The following is a 21,310-nucleotide window of genomic DNA, read 5'->3' as shown; positions in this document are numbered from 1 at the left end:
TTTAACTTTTCACACAGCTCTGTTCAATCTTTCATTTGTAATTGTAAAGATTGTTACATAAATGCAAAATTACCAAGATGTGGCAGTCCAAGAGGTCAATGGAAACTCTGGAGAAGCTGCAGAGATCCAAAGCTCAGGTGGTAGAATATGTCAACAGGACAACTGTCACGTGTGTACGGTCCATAAATCTGGCCTCTGTAGCAGAGTCAAAAGATGAAAATCATTGTTTAAAGAAAGCTATAAGAAATCTTTACAGTTTAAAACAAGCCACATAGTGAACACTGCAGACTAAGGTAGAAGGTGCTCTGGTCAGATGAGATCAAAACCAAACTCTGGCTCACACAGAAAATGCTATTTGCTGCAGAAAAGTAACTTGAACATGCCATTTTCAAAGTAACAAATGGAGGTAGCAGCATCATGCTATGGGGATACTTTTTTCATTAGTTGGGACAACATAACCTTATAAAAGCCATGTATCTTTTCTTTCCACTTCACAGTTATGCACTACTTTGTGTTGGTCTATCCTATAAAGCAATGAAATAAAATTTGTGGTTGTAAAGCTTGAAATCCACCTGGACTGATGTTTGTTTTTCACTGAAGGCCCTTAGGAAAATGTACCTTGAGAGAAACACAAACCTAGGCGTGTTTAAGATGTTATCCTTTAAAGATATTTTTAGGGTATTCTGATGGTGGTGCTTAGGGTTTTTTTTTTTTTTTTCAAAGCGTTCCCCTGCTTTTATCAGATTGACCACTATCCATTACTAATGCTTCTTCTATACAAAATTTCACAATGAATCTTTAAGTTTCCTTTTCTTCTGTTTAGATTTTTATTTATGTAATGTTTTATTTTATTTAAATGTTTTGTTTTGTTTGCGATTACTGATTGTTAGCTGGCTACTTTTTTATGTGAGGTCCATCACACACTTTCTTAGCCACCTGTCTCTTTTCTAACACTGCCTTTTCTAACATTTGCAGTTGAGGACGAGCATCCGTCGACTCTCTCGCCCAAAAAAAAACAGCGCAATGGGGGAATGCGGAACTCACCCAACTGCTCGCCCAAAATGATGAGGTAAGAGACGACGATCTTACTCTCCTTGCAGCCTTCAAACGGAAAAGGGGAGGGAGGAAGGATGGATAGAAGTGAGGAAAGGTCGGGGAGATGTGTGTCTGAAAGCGATGTTGCTGATGGTGGGAGTTTGGATAGATAGGAGGGGACAAATTAAGAGTGGCAGAAGAGCGAGGTAAGAAACTCAGCAATATGAAAAAAGAGAAGAGAAATACCCTGTTAAGCTCTGACTGTTTAGGGTGGCATGCTGTCAGCTGTTAATGACAGAGCTGAAATAATATTTCTGTCTTGAAAAGCAGCTGTGAGGAGTCGTTTGGAAACTCCTCTGGCTTTAAAGTCCCAGCTGTCACCTCCTCCAGTCTGGTCCGCATGTACTACTTAAACAATGCTGGCACTAATGACACCGCCAACCAATCAGAGAGACCTGCATGGTTACTTTGCCCTCAGGCTGTTGCTCTATTATGGGAACCCCTGCGAGTACTCTTTCTGGTACTTAAGGCCATATGCAAGATGTATTCTTGCAATCAAATATGAATTTAGATATTACCTTCCTTTTATCCTGTCCCATGGAATTAAACTGTTGTTAATTGATTTTGAAAGATAAAAGGGGCAGTGTTTTTTTCATTTTGTGCACCTCTAATTGAGAAGCAGCAGCGAGCCCACTCCTTGACTAATAATTTATTTTCATAATTTAACGAATCAAATATGTGTGCCAAATTTCATGCATGTTATTAGGGTAGATTTCAGTCAATATTTCTGAGTAGAAAATATTTAGGTGTAAAAATCAAATCAAATTCCAATTTTCAAATGGTTTCTGCTCAACAAAATTAACACTTGTTTTTGAAAATAGTTTACCAAAAACACTTGGTTTAATTATTTTTAACATGTTTAAGACTTTTCTTTTTTTTACCATTATTTAACGTAATTTTAACTAAATGGAAGAACAAGTCTAAAGTTTGAAAACACCAGGTAAATGGCATGTTTTTTAAAATTTCTTCATCCTGTTGGACCACTTGTTTGCTGAATATTGGACCATTTGCACGTTGCTGGACGCCACTATGCCTTTCCAACGTCATCGGCCATTTTGTATCCAGGATAGTCCGTTACTACAAATCCCATCGGCCACTGCGGCTGATATGACGGGGCGTCCCAAGTCTGACGTCACAGGAGATTATAAACGAAGGTGACCCCCTTTAAAGAACGCTTTCACGTTGGATACCGGACCAACATCTGAAGCATCTCTCTCTGGAGAAGAAGACGTCCCACGTGGATTCTTCGTTTATTCTCCTTCGTTGGCCAACAAAAAATTCATTAAAGAGGTTTCTGGAATAAGAAGGCCAGAAATTTCACTTTGCTGATCGTAGACGTGAGTTTAACACGTAACCAAAAAAAAAAAAAACACGGAGTTTCAAGGAGACGGATCGCCACCTTGTTTTGTCCAGTCGACTCCTGACGGTCAGATCATATTTTCCCCTTTTGCCAAGGAGGCCAGAGGACGAAGATTGACCGCTCTTCCTGAAGTTAACTGTGGACACACGTTAACTTCCAACTTTCCCCCTCCTTCTCTCTCCCTCTGCTCAGAGGAGACAACGACAAGTAAAACCCATCCTTTATTTTTATTTCTTTCTTAGAAATAGTCTGGGCAGAGTAGAGGAGGTTTTAGTGCGATTAGATTCGCCATTTAATCTAATGTGTTCTGAATTATCTGTGCATGCAACCTTTTATTGAAACTTTGATGTGCTGTGTTGGAATTCACCATTTTCTTTGTCTTCAACTTTACTGCTTTCTAGCTTGCCGCCAAAAGTTTTATAACTCTTTATGTGCTCACCTCCGCCCAGAGTTGGGGTATGTTTTATGACTTAGTATAACTGAGTTACAGTTTGGGCTACGCTCCCAAACTCTGTTCACCACCACATCCCTTTGTCATATTATCATTTTTGCCATAACTGCTGGTTTGATCCCATACACACCCACTGCCGTTTTGCTTTATTTTGTTTAGTTAGATATTTTACCCCCTTTGTGTGTAGAACTTTGCATGTTTGAGTAGGTGAGGATTATTAAATCGGAAGAGCGGATTGTTTCAGGCTGTGATTTAATAAATATTCACATAGATAAAGAGAAGTCGTTTGTGTTTATTTTGTGCAAGAGTGATTCGTCAGTCAAAATAAGGTTAAAAGTTCCACACGTTTCGGCAGAAACGGTTGATCGGTTGATTAAACAGTGACATCTCTGGTAATAGTTATCAATTATTACTGAGTATTTAACGGTTGTAATTATCAAAGGCATTGAGCCACAGTTACAACACCAGAAGACATCTCTGGTCTCGATTCATAAATGAGGATTTTTGGTTAAGAAATAAATTTGGTCAAATTGTGATTGTTAATTATAATTCTTGATAAATATTAATGAATCAATAATCATAATTCCAACAATCCACAGTCATCTTCCTCAAAATACATTTTAAACCTACAAGCACAGAGCAATCACTACCAAATACATTGAATAATTAATGATACAGTTTTACAGTTGTACTTATAAGTGTGCACAAACAAGTTTTATGGGTGTTGGGTCCTCCTTAGCAGTTAATTCAGGATTATCAAGCACTTTAACAACAAAGAGTAAAAAATGGTTTACCATTAAGGCATGAAATGTTACAAAAATTGTAAAACCATTTAAATCCATTTTAAAAGGGTGGTATGTAAACTGTTTTCCTGACAACCACAGCTAGATGTGCCATTCATTGGTAACAACTACCTCAGAGTTGAAAAGTTCAGCTGGCTAGCATGTTTGACTTTGGCATTAGCGCTGTGGCTAACTAATTAAAGCTGGATTTAAACTGCTCTAACACGGTAGCATGAACCCTTCTCACAATGACAGCTAGGACTTTCTGTTCATTAGAAACGACTACCTCAGAGTTAAAAAGCTCCGCTACCTAGCTATCAAACTTGCTGGCATGTTAAGAGCTTAAGTTTGGCACTGTCGCTAAACTTGCTACACCCAGATATAAAATGAAATCCTTGCTCTATACTTTCTCAATCACATACTGATGACAATTTTCAATATACAGCTGTTAACTGAGTTCAAACTCATGTGAACGTATAGGCCTCAACTCCTCTTCACACGCAATGAGTAAGATTGACATAATTTATTCTAATAACAATTTTTATGTTGTAAAAAAATATTGTGAGAATTTAACAATTATTGAACATTATATTAACCAACTGCATTGGTTGATTATAAGATTTATAATTTTATCGCTTTATATTGATTACCCTCAAAATGTACTTTTTCTAGAGTAACAAACAGGAAAATTAAGGGTGTGCAGTTGGAACAGAATGGAACAAATCAATTTGCTACACTTTTTGTCCCTGAATTATAGTATTTTAGATCTCATATTTATGATTTTTTTTTATATTGCCTCAGATCATTTATGCTAAAAAGCTACACTGCAGTTTTTGTTAGAAAAAAAACAACAAATTAGGTAATAATAAAACCTTTCCATAAATAAAATATGTAATTTCTTTTGTTTTCACTGTATCCACAGATGCCTTATTGTTCTCTTCATATTCTGCCTTAGTTCTTTGTATGTTAGTTTTTGCCAGGCTCCCTTAGGCAGCGGTCTTCCTTCTGCACTTGTGTGCCTGTGTGATTCTGTCCGGCATACTTGCCTGTCTGCCTCCCCCTCAGTTCTCCACAAAACAAGGACTTAATAAGCCTTTACACTTGCCAAACCATTAGCTCCACGTAGAGTCATACCCCTCAGTCTAGTTTGCAACGGAGTACCATTTTAGGATGCCCTTGCTCAGAGGGGAAAAAAGAGAAGAAAGAAAATACAACAAAAACAAGACACTGGCACATTTCCAGCTAACTGGTTGTGTAAAAGACTGTTTAGTTTGCCTAACTTAAAGCACAAAACCTTTTCTTCTCATCCCACTCTGCTTAAGAGATGGTCCCTGTTAGCCATGTAATATATGCATCTCTGCTTTGATCTTGCAGTGATAATAATCTAGCGAGTTATTTACTCAGTTTCCAAAACACTTCAAAGTGGTGTCAAAGTTTTCTCTGCTTTAGGGAGGCTTCTATATACTGCTGGCTCTTGGGTACTGGCATGACAGGTCCTCTGTTATAGGTGTAAATTTTTTTTTCCAAGACTTCGCCAGGAGCATAATATCACATTATTCATCATACTCCACTGCCCCTGTTAACATATAACACCATATATATTAAACAGATTAACTTTACAAGGTGGATTTTAATGCACAATGAAAAGTGATCACTTGAGGTAGCCCCAGGGAAACTTTATTCAACAATCAGGGCAAGAGGAAAACACAATAGAGAGCTAGTAGGAGAGTCAACATACGTATCAAGTATTTTTATTTTTTTTACAGGACTTGCTGCCTGAAGGTCTTTGTAAATAAATAATGATCAACAGATTGGCTGTGGGCTTTTGAAAAGTATGCCTTTGTCAGTTTGCATGATGGGGAAAATTTTCAAAGCGAGAGGCTGCATTCATAGTCTGGCAGGGAGGGATTGGGGGAGCACGCCCATCCCCAGCCTGTGACTGCAGACTGATGCACTGGAATAAATCAACTCTGTTTGAAATGTTTACAGCGGGAAAGAGTTGGAAAGCAAGGGAGACGGGGGCTTGAGGTACTGGAGGGAGAATGGATATAAGGGAATTGCTGCCTGTGCTCCTTAAAAATGCCATTCAAAAATATTAAAGGTCTGGGAAAGTCTGGAAAGGTATGGAATTTCATTTGAGTATTTTCCAGGTCTGGGTATTTTTGAAAAAGTGATTGTATGTCTAGGAATTATGCCCAGTCCCATTGTTTAAATCCATCCGTCCTGGATGAATTGTTGGGTGATGTGGTGTATTTAATTCCATCCATCCATCCATCCATCCATCCATCCATCCATCCATCCATCCATCCATCCATCCATCCATCCATCCATCCATCCATCCATCCATCCATCCATCCATCCATCCATCCATCGGTTGTTGCGGGTTTTGTATTGAAAGCTTAACTTGGATGGAAATATGTGCAGTAAATTCTTAATAAATTTTTGTAATTACACTTTTAAAATGGATAGGGAACTATGCTAATTTGAGTCTGGAAAAGCATTTAATTTGGTTCAGTACTCTGAAAATAATATGACAACATGGAAAAATATTTATTTTGCAATCTGATATCAGTTTTAAGTTTTTGTTTAGTAACTGAGCAAACATGTCCTTGGGAAAAAAAAGACATATTTGCATATGAGTCGGGCTTTAATTTTTGATAATATATAGTTCAACAATCCCATCCTAATGAAATACATTCCATCATGGCTTTAACACCTCTAAACATTTGAGATAGGACATGACTGACAACATCTACCATCAGAGGATGTCACTGAATCCTCGGCAGCTGATATCCCTTGGGCGTGGCCCTGTAACACAGACGTGGTGTCTGCTCTCCTAGAGCCTTGTGGTAGGTTCAGCCCGAGGCATGGAGGAGGAAGAGGAAGGAGAAGGCGGAGGAGGAGGTGCGCAGATTCTGTGACAGGCTGCCAGTCACAATGCTGACAGCTCTGTGAAAGATAGCTGTCTTGGCAGAGAGAGCTAGAGCAGCAGCCCGCCTGCATGCGCCAGTCAGCCCGTGTGTGGAGGCGAGCTGAGCTGAGCAGATTGAAGTGATGGAGGGAAAGGGGGGAGGTTGCTCGATGAAGTTGATTGGCGCAACACGCAGCTCTGGATGAAAGATTCAGGCTGAGTGTAAAAACACTAAATGCTGTCAGTGTTATTATCACCTGCTCTAACTGATGGAGGATAGAAGGGGAAAGAAAGCTGGAAAGAGAGAGTAGCTAATTGACAGCTTTTTTTTTATTTGACTCCTGCTTTCTCTCCAGTAGGTTGGAGGGAAAGAAGGGATGGCATCAAAGCCTTGTCATTGAATGGCAGTGTTGATAGAGGATATAGAGGCTGATAGTGAGAGAGATGTATGTCAAACTCTTGAGACGTTTTTTCCCATAATATTCACGTCTGTCTCTCAGCGGTTCTGTGTTTTAGGATTTTGCACTTCCTGCTCCCTTATTTGGGTTAAACAGTAAATACAATAACTTCTGCATCTTGGTTGTGAAAAAGTGAGAACATACCTTGTATAGTAAGTGAAAGGACAGTAGAGTGGTCTCTTCTTCATGGTCAGTGTTACACCAAATCAAACTCAACAGCCCATTGGTGTGGATTAAGCTTGTTTGGCTGTGACATGATATTAAAACATTTATGGTCATCATTGCAGAGAGCAAAATGTGATTAGGCAAATTCTTGAAATATTTAAAATTTGAGCTCGTCTGAGCATTTACTACATGCTCAACATGGCACCAGGAACTGGAAAGAAGGGTAAAAGCCAGTAATTGGACTTGCATTGTCATGCCATTCAGTCTCTACCTCTCAAGCTTTTGTGTTTCTTTTCCAATGTGAGCAAAGAGGGCCTTTGTAAACTCTGATCTCCTGACAGCAAGGAGAAGGTATGGTTTAATGATACTGTTTCTTTGGGGCCCAAGTGATTTAGAACTAAAGATGCATCAATTTGGGATTTTGTAGCAGATACTTATGTTAGCGGTTTCCAATTTTTCTTCAACAAACTGTAAATGACAGCGAAACACTTTCTGTTTCTCCATAAATTTAAAATGTATCCATCTTTAATAATAACATTTATATAGTAAAGTAATACAATGCTTTTTTCAAAAACAGTCCAAAGTTACAGAGCTTTCCCTCTTTGCTTCAGGTTCTGATAAAGACCAGCGGAAAAGAATTACCATATATCTCATTTACTTCTTTATAAGACAAATTATAGCCCCTAAGTTCTTTTTTCAGTTGCACACCTCAAAATGAAGCAGTCAAAAGATATTTAACTTTTGTTTGTAAAATGATTAAAAAATGATAACAGTGGTGTCAACATTTGAGATGAAAAAGTTATGCTTTACTATTGTGTTAAACAGTTAATGAAATCATTAATTAATTAAATATTGTATCTATACAGGAGCCTGAAAAAGTCACACCACGTGTGAGCAGATGGTTTTACACAGTTCTTCAAATAAGCAGGAGTTCAGTATTATTTCAAAACAAAGAAAACTGTTACATATTTCGCATTTTAAACTATGTTTTAGTTTCTTTAGCTGCATCTTAAGTTTGCAGTTGCACGATAAGCATGGTCAGCATGATTAGCATTAGTCACAGGAGTCCCAGTGTGTATTCTCTGTAGCATAAGTAGACCCGTAAATGTGAAATTTCGAAGACTTCTAAAATTATATATATATATATAATCTTTAAAGGGATCAGGCAAACAAACCTGTCTGTAATAGATTCTACTTCCTCTCAGCTGCTGACTTCTAACTCCCTGTTGTTGCAGCCTGAATGAATAGCCCAAATGCCTCCGTAGAAAACAGTCTCCTTCCTAGAAGCTTCTCACGTTTTTGTGCTTCCTTTTATTTCTTTTTGAACACCTTACTGATCAAAATAGCTGAGAGGTTTACCCACACTAACAGCTTCTATAATGAATAATGTTGTTGCAAGTGTGACCCCGTGGCACTTAAGTATGGTGCTTTCTCCATAATCTTCATAAAAGCTCAGGTTTTTAGATTCCAACCAGATTCCAACCAAATAATGCTGGTCAAATTTAAAATTTGCCAATTGATATCACCAAATGCCTTTTCGGTGCATCTCTGTTTAGAACAATAGGTTTTACCCTTATTGTGCTAATGCATAGCTCTAAAGAAATCTTGGGAATTTATTTGCTTGCTTTTAAACAAAAGCATAATCTGTTTTTCAGCCGACATGACCCCCTCCTAATCCCTGGAAATGAACAAATTGAGAACATGGACATGAATGTGAAGAGGTACGACTCCACGGGGATGTTTCACTGGTGCCCTTCCAAAGAGATCGAGAAAGTCATCCTGGTAAGTAGGACCGCAGCTTTGAGGCTACAGTCCTGTAATATATATTTATATTAAGGATTTTGCTCGGGAGCAAACATTTCCCATCAATACTGCAGTAACAGAAGCACATTCTAACTTGTACTGAAATTTCTTTCACTGCCTCTCTGTTGTTTCAAGGTGAGTTTGTTCATTTCAATTTGTCTGCTCTCAATCTTTTTACACCTATCCACAGAGGGGTTTATTACTTATATTTAAATCATGTTTAACTGAGTAAGGCAATCAAATGTAAAAAGGTAAACTATTTATTTTAAATAGTTGTTATAATTTGTTTCTTTTGTGTGGCTTACACATGAGGAAGCTTGCTGGTTTTAAAAAATAACTTAAATGGTGTTGGATCAAAGTTAGTATCAGCTGAAATTGGTATTTCTAAAAGCTTTTCTGAATGTAATGATTTTAGATAATTGGCATATAAGTTAAATGCACAAAATTTACAGTTTAAAACTGCAGACACTTCCATTGATCAGGCATAACATTATGGCCACCTTTACTCGTTTGTGGTCATGCAGCCCCTTATTCATCAAACTGTGATGTGCTGTGTACTCCGATCTAGTCATATAGTCATCACAACTTTTTTCATTGAAAACTTGCTGGAAACCAAACTCTTGCCCATATTTTATGATTCTAACACATAAACCTATAATTTTCACGTGTATAATATACAGCCCCCTAACAGGTGAATTGTTGGGAGATAATCAATGTTCATTTTACTGGTCAGTTGTCATAATGTGATGCCTGGCTAGTGTTAAACTTTAATATGTTTGAATCAAATTTAAGCTAAAAATATGCTTTGAAAGTAACATGAAGCTAGTGGGATTTTATTGTGTTATTTTAGTTAAGTATTATCATCTTTACAATGTGTGAGCCTGAAATAGGCAAATCCCAAACCCAAAAATTGTTAGGCTACCACACTTCTAAGTGGAGTAGTTGCTAGCTAAACTTTGGCTTATGTCAATGCTACACTTTGGTGATTAAGCAAAATTTCTGGGTTTGTACTCAAATCTTATTTAGCTAGTGAGAATAACTTTCATGCACAACTGCATTGTTTCATCCTTTATTCTCTGCAACACTTTTTACCCCTGTTCTTTTCTGTGCTCCTCTCCCCTTTTCCACCCATGCCCTTCTGTTCCCTGCAGACCCGAAGTGAAGCCTCCATGACTGTGTTGAGCGGCCATGTAGTGGTCTGTATATTTGGGGATGTCACGTCCGCTTTGGTGGGGCTGCGAAACTTGGTGATGCCTTTAAGAGCCAGCAACTTTCACTACCATGAACTAAAGCCTATAGTTTTTGTTGGCTCATTGGAATACCTTCGGAGAGAGTGGGAGACTTTACACAACTTCCCCAAAGTCTCTATCTTACCTGTGAGTGCTCGGTTTGAACATTTTGAGTTAGACACATATTGAAATCTTGAAGGGATGCTGTCATTTTGATTCCATCACACCCGTCACTCGATTAAAAGATCACTCCATGAGAGCTCAGTAAACTTCCTTCATCTTGAGCAGAGACACATCCTGCATATCCAAAGTGGAGTTTATGCATGCTGTAGCTGCAGTGCCCCTCACAGATGGCATGGCTTGGTGCCTTGGAGCTTGTTAGGCCTGGCTTGACTGATGATCAGAGGAGAATCGCAAACATAGCCCTCAGCGCAGACTAGCCTTTATATTAGTCCATGTCTATGAATCTCTAATGCCTGGTTAGATCAGTGGAATGTCATTGCCTCAAAACAAGAATACTTGTTAACTAATTTCCCAAAGCTCCAGTCTGCTCACTTCTTAAATTTGTTTTTCTCTCTCCCATGTCTTTCTGTTCTCTGTTTTCCCTCCTTCTCTCTCTCTCTCTCTTGCTGTCTCGCTCTTTTTCTCTGCGTTCTCCTCACCCTGAAGGGTACACCATTAAGTCGGGCAGATTTAAGGGCTGTCAACATCAACCTCTGCGACATGTGCGTAATACTGTCAGCCAATCAGAACAATATCGAAGATGCCTCACTGCAGGATAAGGAATGCATCTTGGCATCACTCAACATCAAGTCTATGCAGTTTGATGACAGCATTGGGGTCTTACAGGCTAATTCCCAAGGTAAGGAGAGTCCTATTAGACTCCATGTAGACTACTGCCCAAAGGGGAAAGGTTGTGGCAGGGAGGGAAGACTGTAGTTAAGGATGGAAAAAGAGGGAAAGGAAAGACTGGGAGGAGATGAAGCAGCTACACAGGAGCAATAGAGAGTGCTAAATGTTCTTTATTATAATTCTCTGCAAGTCTACTGTGTCACCCATAGGCAGACACCTTGCAAGCTCATGAGGATGTGCACACTGAAAACCTTGTGTTGATTGCTTTGTCAAACCTTTAAAGTTCACGTCTTATAATTTTCTGATGATTTCAGTGTTGTCTCAGTTAATTAAATGCTCCTAACCCTCTCTGATAATACTTTTAAATGATGTAATCAACATGACTGTGCTGTTTGATGTTGTTCCCCCCGATACAGGGCCTGGCAGCTCGTCTGGAACAGATTGTTGATGTTTGCAGACAAACACATGAATCTGGCATCCCATCAGGCCTCATCATCATTAAGCAGCTAGTACAAATCACCAGGCAGGCCAATTCAGCTGCTCCTCATTAGTCACAACAAAACAGCGACACATGCGGGCACACGCTTTTCGCGTTTGTATGGATGTATTTACACCAGTTAAGACACACGCACAGATTATTGCCAAGGCAATCTGTGCAGAAACACTCACACACAGGTAACCCACAGTTTATGTTTATCTTGAAAGCTATACCTTGATCGCAGCGCAATGTGCACCACCACAACAGAGATGGTGACTCAAAGCTCATACGAAGATTCTTATTGCCCTATAGTTCCTTAGGTATTAATGCAATTTAAACATTACAACATTTTGTCAGATAACAACCAAAAACTTCACTATATAAATAACAAATAATTGTGAATTTTAGTTTTTTTATAAATAAAAATCTAAAAAAGGGTTTTCCAGAGTGTGTATTCAACCTAATTTACTCGTTTGCCCCTAAATAAAATCCAGTGCAACCAACTGCCTTCAGAGGTCACCTAATTAGTAACTAGAGTCCTCATGTGTTCAGTTTTAATCCCAGTATAAATCTAACTGTACTATGAAGACCTGATAGGTCTGTTGAAGAACATTGGTGAACAAACATAATCAAGACAATGGACCACAGCGACCATGTGGAGATGTTTAAAGCCCGGTTAAGTTAACAAACAACATCTCAACTTGCAACATCTCACAGAGCACTGTTGAATCCATGCCTTGTAAATAAAAATAGTATGACATACCTGCAAATCTAGCAAAACATAGACCTCTACATAAAACTTGCAGGCATGTAAGGAGGATCATTAAACACAGAAACAGCCGAAAGCCCCTTTGTGACTCTGGATGAGGTGCAGAGATCCACAGTTCAGGAGGAGGAATCTGTTGACGGTACAACGATAGTTTTGCACTCCAGAAATCTGGCCTTTTTGAAAGAGTGAAATATTGAAATTAAATCTTTACTCCTCGCTCTGTATTTTGTCATTTATAACATTCCCGGAAACATGTTTACTGTTGATACATGACAAGAAACATTTAAATGCATATTTTAAAAATGTTTTCCTTAAATCCTGCAAATCCTCAAACTTAGACCGAGGAGAAGAAAAGCCTCCAAACCAAATTTAGGGTACTATATAGGGAATGAGTGGAAAATTTTAGCATGGGCATTAACAGATGTTACCAACTAATCAATTCAAGACACAAAGCATCTTTAAAAAAAGCACTTCCTCCTTATTCTGAAGATTTGACATTCAAAGGTGTTAAACCATTTGCGGCATTAATCTTTTCAGATAAATACAGTTTTCTTTATTTCTAACGGGGTAAATTTTAGGCCAAATCTGTTTGGTAAAAACATAATTGTTTAAGGTTCATGTAAGAATGTAGACCTAAGAATAAAATGTAATTTAAATTTATAACCTGCAACAATGCAATGTTAGAAGCAGAGTAGATGGCATGTTCCTTCATTGAGAAGGGTCATTTCAGTCATTGAAATCTGACTTGGAAAAAATGATTTGTGTACATCTCTGCACTGCAGTGACTGTTACAGAAACCAAAAATGTCATATTTTTTGGAGCATTTCCACATGTTTAACTAGAATGCCAGTAGTGTTTTTTTTCTAGCCGTGAGTGAGTGAGTGATTAGCTTTTAGTGGCAGTGCCACCAAGGAACAATAAGCAGAAGGCAGACCTCAGAGCTCATTGCTCTGGGGAGCACTACTCACTGAGAGACCAATGAGCAAAGGCTCATTGGTCTCAGCCCTTCTCTCCAGATCGATGCGTGGAGCTGGGCGTTATCAATAATTGGGTCCTACACGAATTACCCATTTGAGAAAACACACATTCACAGTGACTTGCAATCATGCATACACAAAATACGGAAAAAGTACCAACATACCCATATGCTGTATTGTTCATGGATTCTTTCCTTCTGGCTTTGCTCCAGTTCAGATGCTATCTGTGGTATTTGGAATGTGCAAATGAATAAGTAAACGTGCTTTCCTAGGGGAGAGCTTCTCACGGCTGCTTGTAGAATGTAGTCAACCACAGAGCATAGCTGTACCCGCGGGGCAACAAGGGTTCGGGGGTATATAACCCAGATCTCACTTGTCTATTGTACACTGTAGCTCAAAATGCACTATTTTGCAGCCTCTTACTATAAACAACACTGTAATGGAGAGGATTTTGGGTAATAAAGGTGCTTCTAAAACATTTGGGTTGTGTATTTTGTTGGATTAATTTCATAAAAAGAAGATAAAATCTATAAAGTCCTAGAAAAACAACCTAATTCAATTTAATTCCAGAGATGGAAGAAACCAAATTATTGACTTCTTTTTGCTCTCAGATTTAAATGCTGGAGATGCAATATGTTTTAGGGTAATATGCTAATGCTTCATGTTGAGATTAAATTCTCTCGGGTAATTTAGCAGAACTGTAGGTTGATCAGACAAGATAACACATTTAAGCTCTCAGTAAAGACATCCAGCTCTCTGGAGCTCCTCAGCTCATACTGAGTTGCAGCTTTTAGGCTGTAACCCTAACATGTTTTTGAAAGAAGCACAGCAGTAGGCCTCATGTTTCCCACCAGCATCACTTTCTAGTGTAGAGCTGCACAAAACGGACGCTGTTCTTCTACATCTTTCCACTGTCTTCATGTTTACTATGATAAACCGTTAGAGCAGCGTTTAAATGCGAAACCCCCCCCCCAAAAAAACCCAAGTAAAACAATATCACTCTCCTCGCCTTTATGGACGCTGAGAGTCTGATGTTGAAACTTATGCTCTCTGGCTGACTCACATTGTCAAACCTAGTTTAATAATTGGTATAACAAAAGTTAGGATCAACCAGGATTCAGTTCAGTGTGTGCTTTTTACTGCGTCCTAAACTACTCGTATCCTTTCGTTGCAAAGGTCTGAAAGCTCCCTTTTGCAATGTGAACTGCATATTGAGGCTTTTGACAAGAAAAGAACACACACACACACACACACACACACACACACACACACACGCACACTGAAATTGCAATCCTTTTAAAACTTTGTGACCTGAATATATTCCTTGCCTTATGTTTCCATGGCCGTGGCACTATAAGCTGACATTTTGCTGTAGTCAGCACTAAATGATGGATGTCAAAACACAGGTGATGCATAATGCATATTGCATTACAGATTTAGGGTGTTTACCTGTCACTTTGAGAAAATGCAAAAATGTGAAGTCATGTGAATTCGTACTCCTGTCACTTGCGCTTGTATTTCATGGTTCTGTGCCGCACCATAAAAGGTTTTCAGGATACACTTCACCAATTTTATCGTAACAAAATGAAGCAGATATATAATTTATGTCTGCCCATAGATGGAAGGATGTGAATGCTAAATTTTTCTTTGCTGACCCCTGAAAGCACAGTAACTATTGCAGTTTTTAAGCAGGCACCTTATTCACTTATCAGTCTGCTTTTTATCCTTCCTGCCAATCCACACTCTTAAATTGTGCAGAAAGGGGACATAAAAAACAAAAGGTTGAGTGGGCTGATGTAAGCACTATGTATAACAGTATAGAGGGAGAGTTCTTATTGACATCCTCATTCCTTTACTTTTACAGTAAAATATATTTAAGGTGAATGGAGATTTTTCTGCCATTAATCTATTTCTTTATTCTTTACTATGATCCAATATAAAAAGGTATATAAAAAGTCTTTTTTATGACTTTTTCAAAATTATGGTATACATACTCTGATTTATAGTAAGTAATTAATTTGAAAAGTTTAAAACAACTATTAGAAATGTCAAACAACATGCAACATGTGTGAATTCAGGAGTTAACATGAAAAAAGTATATAGAGAGGAGCTAAAAGTTTGTTGTAACTGCACTCTGACTGTTGCTGAGAATTAACAGTTAAGTTTCATCCACTGCATTTCTGCAAAGAACCTAAATAAATACAGAACTTTAAATAGTTTTTAAAACTCCGCAAATTAATGAAAAACACTGTGCACAGATGTGCTTCTGGTCAGTAGTAATACACATAGAAATGTGTGCAGTTATTTATTGATTTAATTACCAAAGAGAGAAACACTACATTACACTTGTCTTTCATGTCCAAGTAACACAATAGAATAACCAGGCCCAAAAGGCCAACAATTTGGTGAATAAACGAGTAGTAAAAATAAATATAAATATTTAATGGTCATTTAAACAAAATTGGAAATACACATATTAAATCAACAAATAAATATTTATAGATAATTAAGTTTTAAACATTTATAAAACACATAACTTATATAGAAACATGTAGTTAAAATTCTAAATCATTCTATTTGAAATCTCATTTATTTATTTTTTTGTATTTGTTTCTTTTATAGTCCTGTGTTACAGCACATTGGGAATTTAATTTCTGTCAGCAATAATCAAAGTCAGTGGGCAGGGCTAGCACTGTAATACAGACAGGTTGATTTGTCTGCAGTTTAGGTCTGTTGAGGTTAACCATTAACCATAATGAAAATTTATAGTTTTACACAATAGAGCACAGGAAATCTCACGTAATTTAACAAATACTTGTATTTTTAGAAGATACTTACCTGTATTAAAATATAGTTTTAATTAATATTTGACACATGTAATTGTAAAAATGATTGGCATATTTTGATATGCATTATTGTATAATGTATTTCAATTTTAGTTAAATTGTCATTTTACAAACATCATGTTAACAAATTTGTTGGATTGTGGCACTTTTAGACCTTGAGTGAGACCCTTTACATTTGTTACCATTTCCAGCCTGACAAAGAGAAATGTTTGTGATTAGTTATATCAGTTTTGTGGTTATACTTTGTTACATGTGGTGGTTAATGACGCATTAATCACACATTTCTGTTTTTCGTGTTGCATTCAGGTTTCACGCCTCCTGGAATGGACAGGTCATCTCCAGACAGCAGTCCATTACATGGCTTTGTGCGTCAGGCTTCGGTAACCACCGGATCCAACATCCCCATCATCACAGAGCTAGGTAAACCAGTTTCCACCCACCTCTAACACAAATAATGCATGCCATACCTTGTAGCCTCAAATCAGCTCATAATTCACTCAAAGACATCAACAAACAGAGCTGATAATCCAAGACCCTCATTCTGCTACCAAAAGTTCCAACTCATTCAGTGTCAGATTGACTGAGGAATGCGTCGTCTGGAATTTTTGTTTACCTTCAAGCTTTTTTACCTACATTACTCAATGTGGTTAGTTGCTTTCACATGACAAGTCGATTTGAAGAACTCAGGCAGGCACTTTTAGGACAAAAGCTCTATCTCCTGCAATTTGTTCACTAATGGACAAGAGAAACTAAGCTGGATGGAGAGAGTGAGAGAGGGAGAAAAGGAAGAAGGGCAAAAAGTGCCTTGGTTGCAAAATACGTCCATTTATTAATAACAATGCCACTGGTTGTATTCCCACTGGTGATGGGGACTCATGAAACTTTCAGATCTCTAAGGGGCCTTCTGAAACACCAGAGACCAGCTACTTTGTCTCCCCTGACCCAATTAGGGAGCAATGGAGCATGAGGCAAGCTAAGAAAAGGCCAGAAAGGGAAAGCAGCTACCTAATGTTACTTGTACCCTGCCCAACCATTACCTGAATAGAGGTTCTCCTATTACACTTACTGACCACACAGATCATGGTCAAAACCAGATTGTCAGATTGGAGTCCCACACTTGAATGGTAGCAGGCACTGTTTCTGTGCCAGCGCATGCTGTCTTGCAGGCATCAACTCTAGATGTGATAACATTGTCTCCTAGTTAAGGAACAAGCAAGAGGATGCAGAGGGTAGAGTGGCTGCACACTGGAACCATGTGCAGTAATTACAGTGTCATATCTTCAGGTTACAGTGCCAGGAGCAGATTAAAGCCAAGCTGAAACACAAAAACACTCCCTATCAAAGGTGCATGATCAATTTTGTTTGCATGGCGTGTGAAGAAGGTTTGCTGGTGGATAAGACCTTGTTTATCCCTTGTACTGTGCTACCATGATAAAAATGATTGTGGTTTTAACTGGTTAGCGTTGTGACACCCTCGGCTTTGTGAGCACTTTAATCCAGCGACATTGGGGAACCATGAGCGTAATTGTGGAGTCGACACAACGATACTGCGACAATTAAGAAAAAAAAAAGCTTTGCAAGTGTTTCAATAACAACAGCATCTCTCCCCCTCTCTGCACTGCCTCATCACCATTAGCTAAACCTGGCAAACTACTGCCATTGGTTTCTCTCAGTCAGGAAAATAACAGTGGAACCAGCATACAAATGATAACAGAGCTGGGTAAGCTGAGCCTTTGTCCTCTGCTGCCGTCAGTTCCCTTGCTTCACTGCTCGGCTCCCCATCAGCTTGTCTTGATTTATCTGGCTGCACTCAAGGCCCACGTTGCTCCCGTGGCTTCACTTTGAAAACATTTTTATTTTTTATTCTGGTTGAAATTGACAACCCTTTTTAATGATTTTCACTCCTATTTTGTGTTTGATCATGTGTGGTCTGTCCTTGTGGTTATTTTCATAGCAACATGCTCTTCTGCACCTCCGCTCCCCTCCTGTTCCTCTTCCAAACACTCTAGCATGCTGGGCTGCCCCACCCTCACCCCACCCCACTTTTCTCTCCTTTGGCCGAGGCCTGTTTGATTCATTGTCTCTTTGACTGACGTTTTAGCTCCACTTCTCACAGGAAACCAGTGATAAAATCCAATTTCAAATCTAAAAAAGAAAACAACTAGGGATGCACGATATATCGGCATCGACATCGGTATGGCAAATGTTAGTCATTTATATTGGTATATATTGTTTCTCTCCCATAAATAAAACTGGGCCAATATTGATAACTGGTGTTTATTTATATTTTGTTGAAGTTTGTGTATGTTTTTTGGGAGGGGAGGGGGTTTGCCATGTGGTATTTTGACGGTGATAGTGATGCAATGCAGGATTGTGGGGTATTTAACTGAAGCAAAGAAGCAATGCCAACAGAGTGGCAATGTTATTTTACAGTGTTGAAAGGGTAGGAAAATATATGTTTATATAATATATATGATATCACTTAATATCGGTTTATCGCCAATAACATCAATCCTTGTATCATATATCGATATCGGCCCAAATATTCATATCGGTACATCCCTAGAAACAACCTGAATCTGAATCAGTAAAACTCTTAAGTTATAAAACTTCGTTTACACTTAGTTTTATTTGTCATTTTTTGTGTTATTCTTGAAGTGCTTATATTGCTCGAGTCAAACAAAGACTCATATGATTCTTGTCTATGAAGTAAAGTTGCCTCTCAATAAATGAGCATATCACCAAAATATAGAATTTTTTTTTTCAGGAATTCAATTTAAAAAGTGATAACTAATACAATTCAAACGTTCTTTACACACAGAGCACATTACATTTCCACGGCTAATGGAAACCCAAATACAGTTTCTCATAAAACCCAAATATTAGAAAAATACACAGTGTGTGCTCTCATTTTGAGGTTATCTTCATTCACAATGGGCCATTCAATTCACTTTGCAGACCACATGTACACCTGATGATGGTATGAAAAAAACTGTGTTGTTACCTGAATTTAATTTGAATTTCAGGGAACAGATAATCATGTAAGTTTCTCAAGCAATGATGATGTGACAAACACATCTATCAGGGAAAACTCTGCAAATCAAAGCATGATTTTATAAGTGCATGATGTCCTAATGTGATGTAATAGCCATTGTTGAAGTTGCAGTAAAATATATTGCAAAATTTTGTTAAATATATATTAATTAATTTGTTATACTGGAAACATCCTGCCAAATCTGATTACTCCCTCTGAATTGAGATTTGCGCTGCCATCTGGACCTTCTGCAATGGTTACTACTGTGTATGAATAAAATGCTGTAAAGGAAATACTTCTAAAGCTGTATATGAAAATGCCCTGCATGTTATTTAAAGGAAACATTCCTTCATATTCAAACTCCAAGCTATCATAAATGTCCAGTCCCTTTGTCATTTATTAGAACCCCTGATAAAAAATATGTAAAATGCCTTAAACTAAAATTATTTTTTGGTTGCACAGCAGCATAATCTCACAAAGAAAAATAAACTCCATCCTGTAGTTAGGTGTATATTAAGTGGAGGGAAAAACATTATAATTTTATAAACAATAGGTATTTTTATCTTAAAACTGAATTAATGTATACAGAATAAATTTGTGAATTATTTTTATTCAGACTTTAATTTTTTAATTTAATGTTCAGGAAATTTTATCTTATGACCTTGTTTTTCTTAAGGTATAAATATGATCTGACACAGTGACATATCTCTCCTAGTCGCTCCTCAAAACAGAAAAACAAGAGCAGATACTATTGCATTAAGGCAGATGTGTTTATTTTCATAAGTCAGGGAATGACTACAAGAAAATAGTTTGAACCCACCTATAGCTACAGTCAGAGTGATAATTAAAAAGTTTACAACAACTGCAGCTAGAACAAATGAGGCTGGACTTGGACAGAAGTTCAGGGTTTCTAAATGGTCTGGAATGGTATAAAGTATGAAAAAGAAAAGACTGTAAAGGATGTAAAAAAAAAACATTTTTAAATTCAGACTTATTCTCTATCCCATTGTCTAAAAGTTCCATCCATCCATCCATCCATCCATCCATCCATCCATCCATCCATCCATCCATCCATCCATCCATCCATCCATCCATCCATCGAAAGAGAAAATAAACAATATTTGTGTTCAAGACTATTCTCCATCCCATCGTCTAGAAGTTGTTTCTATCTGTCCATCCTATATTTATAGCCTGATAAATTCAAAGTGAACTTTGGAATCTATATTTATAGATAGACAAGAAGGGATTGAGAACCCTGGAAATTTGAGTTTGGAAAAGCATAGCATTTTTCCCATGAAAAATGCATAGGAACCCTACAAGTTTATCCTGCCACCACACACAAAACCAACCCTGTCAGAGAACTGCAGAAATGTACTTTTGATGTGAGATTATGCTACTCCAAAAAACAAAGGCAAGGTGTTTTGGAATTTTTTTTCTCAGGTTTTTAATTCAGGGCATGTACTTGAGCCTTTTCCACCTAACTGTAAAATACCAAAAGTCAAGATGAAATAAAAGTTACACTTTTCTAAACTATTATATATGATGTACTTGTGTCCAGATGTAGCCCTTGCTTTGAGCCACTGTAACTCAGCTTTTCTTCCTGTCTCTCAGTGAACGACTCGAATGTTCAGTTCCTGGACCAAGATGATGACGACGACCCAGACACGGAGCTGTACCTGACTCAGCCCTTTGCCTGTGGCACCGCCTTTGCTGTCAGTGTACTCGACTCCCTGATGAGTGCGGTGAGCTCCTAAACATGCTGGGAAAAAAAACAAAAAAACAGATGCACACTGCACACTTGATCATGTTTGAGCTTTTGCTCTTCTGCGCGATCCATTTTAAAGTGAAACAGATTAACAAAGATTTTAAATAAATTGCCAAATTCAGAGACTGCTGTAGTAAATAAAGAAAAAAACAGCCTTTTTAGATGTTTAAACAGTTTTGAAGGTTGTCATAATGGTGATGACACAAGCTTGGCTATACCAGACCAAAAAAACCCTCTTCCATCTTTTGACAACAGCATCACTTCAATAAGGATTTATTACGAAGGGGATAGGGGAAGTCTTCTGTAAATCATGCTCTCCCTAATCTCAAGACCAA

At 38.0% G+C, this 21,310-nt stretch overlaps 1 protein-coding gene across 19 annotated transcripts in view; it reads left to right on the top strand.

The window, feature by feature from the left end:
- Positions 1 to 21,310, top strand: part of kcnma1a (potassium large conductance calcium-activated channel, subfamily M, alpha member 1a) — a 230,144-nt gene that overhangs the window by 194,150 nt on the left and 14,684 nt on the right. For 11 of the 19 annotated variants that reach the window (XM_047352356.1, XM_047352353.1, XM_047352355.1 and 8 more), the window contains 7 exons: positions 976 to 1,069; positions 8,878 to 9,004; positions 10,177 to 10,401; positions 10,924 to 11,116; positions 16,483 to 16,596; positions 17,813 to 17,896; positions 20,822 to 20,952. In XM_047352356.1, coding sequence (XP_047208312.1) covers positions 976 to 1,069; positions 8,878 to 9,004; positions 10,177 to 10,401; positions 10,924 to 11,116; positions 16,483 to 16,596; positions 17,813 to 17,896; positions 20,822 to 20,952 — 968 coding nt within the window. The remainder of the gene's footprint in view (positions 1 to 975; positions 1,070 to 8,877; positions 9,005 to 10,176; positions 10,402 to 10,923; positions 11,117 to 16,482; positions 16,597 to 17,812; positions 17,897 to 20,821; positions 20,953 to 21,310) is intronic. The other 8 variants (XM_047352359.1, XM_047352358.1, XM_047352351.1 and 5 more) reach the window with 1 other exon arrangement.

Source organism: Girardinichthys multiradiatus, chromosome 22, assembly GCF_021462225.1.
Source record: "Girardinichthys multiradiatus isolate DD_20200921_A chromosome 22, DD_fGirMul_XY1, whole genome shotgun sequence".
Lineage (NCBI taxonomy): Eukaryota > Metazoa > Chordata > Actinopteri > Cyprinodontiformes > Goodeidae > Girardinichthys > Girardinichthys multiradiatus.
Note: the sequence above shows the minus strand (reverse complement) of the source record. Positions and strands in the feature narration are given on the sequence as shown.